Here is a 1449-nt window from a genome sequence, read left to right as displayed (position 1 = left end):
GGGCTAAAATGATAAATATTAAGAAAAAATCATTTGTGAAAGTTGCTGGCTTATAATTCACTCTCAGGAGATGCTGATTTTAATTTTTTTCTCTCTCTCTCTTCTTCCTCCTTTCTTTGTGTCCTTCTTTCCTTCTTTTTAATGAAATTTTCAATTTTCAATTAACTTATTTAAGTTTTAGATTTAGAGGAAAGTTGCAGAAATAAAACACAGGGTCCCCAAATACCATCACTCTCACCCCCATTCACTTCTTTTTGTGTCTATTAAATGCTGGGAAGTGTAAGAACAGGACTGGCACAGCCAGGGTCTTCCTCACAGAACTCACTAACAATCTACTGGAAGATGAGGCAGAGAAGCAAATCAACGCCTATAAGACTGGGTAATAAGTGCAGTGGGAAACACAAGTCATCATGTAAACTTGCCTTCTGTAAAATTCTTGCAAAACTAAACAGACAAATCTACTTTTCCAAAAATAATAGTGACTTCGAGTGGGTGTTAACCTGGCATTAAAGAATCCCTTTTTTTTTTTTTTTAAAGAAAATTGTTCAGGAAATAATGAGTAATAAAGGAGAGGAAGTAATTGTGAACGTTTAATACAGCTGGAGCTGTGTGATTCGTCCTAAGTAGTTAGCTTTGTTCTCTCCTCTTGAGAAGTAAAAGCTAAGGGGTCTTCCCTTTTCAGAATCTCCATAGCACACTTCATACACTAGTCGGAGCTCCTGCAGGCCTCTCGTGTCACCACAATACGGGGAGCTGAGTGAAGGATAGAACTGATTGTTCCCAGCAATTAGCTAAGGCTCCTGCAACCAGGCAGGACTTGGGCGCTCAGAGCTCCAGTCTCAGCTTAAGTCCTCCCCAACCTTCCCAGTCTGAACTACAGAAGAGTTTGGGAAGGATAGCAAGCCGCCCTCAGGTTCCTCACCTGAATCGGACAAGCCAGGCGACTGTAGAAACGCCCCAGAATGGGGAATGCCCATTTGTGCAACAAACCCTGACTCCCCGCTCTGCACCTCCCTCGCAGGCGAGTAACTGAATCAAAGGCGCCTTCCTCAACCCTAGAGCTCCTCAGCAAAGCTTCCTCCCCGCCCCTCCCCCGGAGCATTTCTTTAGGTCCCCTCGGGGGTCTCGGAGGAGACACACACAGGTGCTCAGCGACACTTCTGGAAAGAGAGGAAAGGCGCTTGAGTGTCACTTCGCGTGAGCGCCCGGGGCGGGCCCTGCTGGCAAACACACACACCCAAGCTACCCGGAGCTCAGAAGGGGCCAGGCGGGGCTATCGCTTTCCCTGGGGGGTAGCTGACCGGCTCAGCTGGGAGTGTGAGAAGGTCTTTCACTTCGGAGCGTTGCTCCCCAGCCATGACCGGGCTCGGGGTTCTCCTGCCTCTGGTGAGTCCTCTCCTGCCCGAGCGGGGCTCCGCCGGGCCGGGCCGAGCAGCGACGGCGCCTAGG

General features: G+C 48.9%; 1 protein-coding gene across 5 annotated transcripts in view; it reads left to right on the top strand.

Annotated features, from left to right (window-relative positions):
* The first annotated feature begins 603 nt into the window (after positions 1-603).
* Positions 604-1449, top strand: part of FAS (Fas cell surface death receptor) — a 25902-nt gene continuing 25056 nt past the window's right edge. For 2 of the 5 annotated variants that reach the window (XM_025042336.1, XM_025042333.1), the window contains exon 1: positions 615-1386. Coding sequence is in view for 1 of the 5 variants with exons in the window: in XM_006925968.3 (XP_006926030.1) it covers positions 1357-1386 (30 nt within the window). In the remaining 4 variants the exon portion in view is untranslated. Of the gene's footprint in view, positions 1387-1449 lie in introns of all 5 variants that reach the window. The other 3 variants (XM_025042335.1, XM_025042334.1, XM_006925968.3) reach the window with 3 other exon arrangements.

This window comes from Pteropus alecto, unplaced genomic scaffold (assembly GCF_000325575.1).
Source record: "Pteropus alecto unplaced genomic scaffold, ASM32557v1 scaffold88, whole genome shotgun sequence".
Classification (NCBI taxonomy): domain Eukaryota; kingdom Metazoa; phylum Chordata; class Mammalia; order Chiroptera; family Pteropodidae; genus Pteropus; species Pteropus alecto.
Note: the sequence above shows the minus strand (reverse complement) of the source record. Positions and strands in the feature narration are given on the sequence as shown.